Raw genomic sequence first — 3363 nt, 5'->3', positions numbered from 1 at the left:
GGGTTGAGCATTGCTCGGCCCATATTTTACGATGAATAATTCAAGAGTTTCCATGTTCCACGTTCTTGATAAGTTTGCTTGTCAGCATACATGCATGGAAGGGGGCAAACTTGCGTAATTTTTTTTGTTATCTTTTGAAGCTTACCAACTTGGACACATACTCTGACTTTTCAGTTATTTACAAGGTTTAGTCCATAACAAGTTGTGCTTATCATGATTGTGCAGACACTTAATATGCATATCTCCGCAAAAATGGTTTAAAAATTTAACCGGAGTTTGGACCCCTACCAGACTTTGGATCCCTCCTGTTAGTTTTTTTTTTTATCCCTCCTATTAGTTTTACTGCAGCATAGCTTTCAATTCAAACTTGCCCACTTAAAACAGTAATGCTGTTACATTACTCTTAATAGAAATGTTTAAAGTCTCCAACCTTGTCAGCAGACACAGCAGATGACGTACTTCCTTCCTGATGGCTGGAGTCCCCCGTTTCAAGTTAAACGACATCACCTCTTGAACAAGACCCTGAAGTCACATGTAAGAAATCAAGGTTTATGAAAGAAGTACGATTTTGAGCTGCATCTCTGCTTCATTTTTTTCTTGTCCTCCAAAAATAACAAATATGTCATGCAATCTCCATATGTCAATTTTGTCACCTATAAAATTTAGATAAAAACAGTATAGGATTGGGAAGGGACAAACGCGTGAGACCTACACTATAGACTGATGTACCTTCCTTCCTGAGAAGCCTGGGCATAACCTTAACAAACTGTCATGTAGAATGGCTAAGGTACCACTAAATGTAAGTTTAATTAGAGTACTTGTGTCACATGTACTAACTTCTTCTCTACTTGAATATAAACCTTTCATTATCTCTTCTACTTCCGACCCCTAACACAGTTTCTTATACCGACCCCTAACTTAGTATCTTATACCGACCCCTAACACAGTATCTAATACCGACCCCTAACAGTATCTTACACCAACCCCTAACACATTATCTTATACCGACCCCTAATACAGTATCTTACACCGACCCCTAACTTAGTATCTTATACCGACCCCTAACACAGTATCTAATACCGACCCATAACACAGTATCTTATACCGACCCCTATAACACAGTATTTTACAACGACCCCTAACACAGTATCTTATACCGACCCCTAACACAGTATCTTAATACACCAACCCCTAACACAGTATTTTACACCAACCCCTAACACAGTATCTTATACCGACCCCTAACACAGTATCTTAATACACCAACCCCTAACACAGTATCTTACACCAACCCCTAACACAGTATCTTATACCGACCCATGACACAGTATCTTACAACGACCCCTAACACAGTATCTTAATACACCGACCCCTAACACAGTATCTTACACCAACCCCTAACACAGCATCTTACACCAGCCCCTAATACAGTATCTTAAGCCAACCCCTAACACAGTATCTTACACCAACCCCTAACACAGTATCTTGTTAAACTGTTGAATTGAATAAATGAATGGAACAATTGGCTGATTTTGTATTAAGAAAAGTGACAACTTCTTCTGAAAATTACAATATCTATCATAGCATTTGTTATGACAAAAATCACATTTCACAGACCAGTGCATTATTGGTCCCAAAGCAAACCTACATGTAGTCCTGTCCAGCAATCATGTTAGTCAATCAGCATCTTGATATGCCATATATACGGTATATGAAGAAGAATTAGTGATCATTTCTCCACCAAATTTGATTGTATATCACAATCATGCATATCACTGAAATGCTTGTGTTCAGTCCCACTTGATCTGATGCCCCATTGGTGGCTTTTCTGCAGGTGTGTAGCAAGGAAATTCTCCCAACAGTGTCAAACAGTATATTCACTAATTAAACAGTATATGCACTAAAAATTACAACAATAAATCTATTCTCTTGTTATTGACTTAAAGGATTGCCAACAAGACATACTTTTTAGCATCAAAAACATGGCAAAAGTGTCTTGTTAACATATGGGAGACGAATACACAGCTCTAAAAGGTAGAGCAGTAATGGTAGTGAGCAATGGTGTCATCCAAAAGTAACATGTAAGCAAACTGCGGAGACAGAAGAAAATCATGCACATGTATGTCAGTGTTTTTACCTGGCTGACCAAGACTCCACTGTTGGAAGTCTCCGTTGCAAGTGCACGTAACAGTGTCACACATAGCTGCACTGCTGCTGAAGAACAACCATAGCAACGACTTTTCTGAATTTCCCTGTCAAATAAAAAACATGAGGCAGTGTGAAACGTGATGACATGTTGAATATAAGTTATAACATACATACATACATAGTATGCTGCACTACCATAGGAAAACGGTAGAGAAGCCATTTTTAAACTTGACCTTCCTCTCCACAACAGGTACTTCCCAAGTTCACACCTTCTCAAGTTATGCTGATGACATCATACAGACCCACACCATATAGCAGCTGCACAATGGCACAACTGAAAAGTTTAACATAATCTTAGCAAAGATAAATAAATAAGTATGGCAATAAAAACTATCGCCATGGCGACGGTTTTATTGTTAATTTAGTATTAATGATTGTTGTTGTAGGTGTGTTGTATTTGTGCTCTATCCTTTAATTTTGCCTAGCTGTATACGTATAAAGATTGTTTTATGCGATAAATGTCTGTAGGGCATTGCTGTTAACAAGAAAGGTGATCTCTTATGACGAGTGACCAATCATATTCATAATGTTCCTCATTGATTTTACAAATGAGGTCCTCATTTGCATAAAACATATCAGTTGATCTCCTCACCTAAATAATAATGTGTTCAAGGTATGAAAGTCTTTTTTTTTTTTTTTCAATCATTCTTTATTACTTTTTGCAAAACAAACAACAAAAAGAAAGCATGGCAGCTACAAATACGCTAACAAAGCACATGTAAAAACCACGAAATAAAAGCAAAAACCAGTAACAACAGTTAATGTTAGTCCTAAACCCCTTTGCCCATATTCATTCAACAATATTACTATACATTTATTTAAGATATGGTGCTAACAGAAAATAATTTATTTAAGTTTCCCCACTTCCCCCTGTGTTTATGCAGTTTGCCTTGCCGGATTGCTACGTTTTTTTTCTAATTTATAAAAGTATGAAACATAGGATATGAAAGCAGACAAATTCAAAGAATGCTTAAGATTTTTGAAAACAAATATTTTGCCTAATAGGAGGATAAGATTCGACAGAACCGGGCACGATCACTAGAAATACCGAAAATTATACTGAGTGCATTAATATGCAAATGAGTATCATTTATATTGAAAAACCATTTTGTCCACCTGACACCAAAAATTTGAAGTGACACAACAATCCCAAAA

General features: G+C 36.9%; 1 protein-coding gene across 1 annotated transcript in view; it reads right to left on the bottom strand.

Moving 5' to 3' along the window:
* LOC118421141 (E3 ubiquitin-protein ligase UBR4-like) overlaps positions 1-3363 on the bottom strand; it is a 72750-nt gene that overhangs the window by 37216 nt on the left and 32171 nt on the right. The window contains exons 20-21 of the mRNA XM_035828302.1: positions 2138-2252; positions 431-522 (exon numbers count right to left, since the gene is read on the bottom strand). Coding sequence (XP_035684195.1) covers positions 431-522; positions 2138-2252 — 207 coding nt within the window. The remainder of the gene's footprint in view (positions 1-430; positions 523-2137; positions 2253-3363) is intronic.

The sequence above is a fragment of the Branchiostoma floridae genome, chromosome 8, assembly GCF_000003815.2.
Source record: "Branchiostoma floridae strain S238N-H82 chromosome 8, Bfl_VNyyK, whole genome shotgun sequence".
In the NCBI taxonomy this organism is placed as follows: Eukaryota; Metazoa; Chordata; class Leptocardii; order Amphioxiformes; family Branchiostomatidae; genus Branchiostoma; species Branchiostoma floridae.
This window is presented reverse-complemented; position numbering and strand designations above follow the sequence as displayed.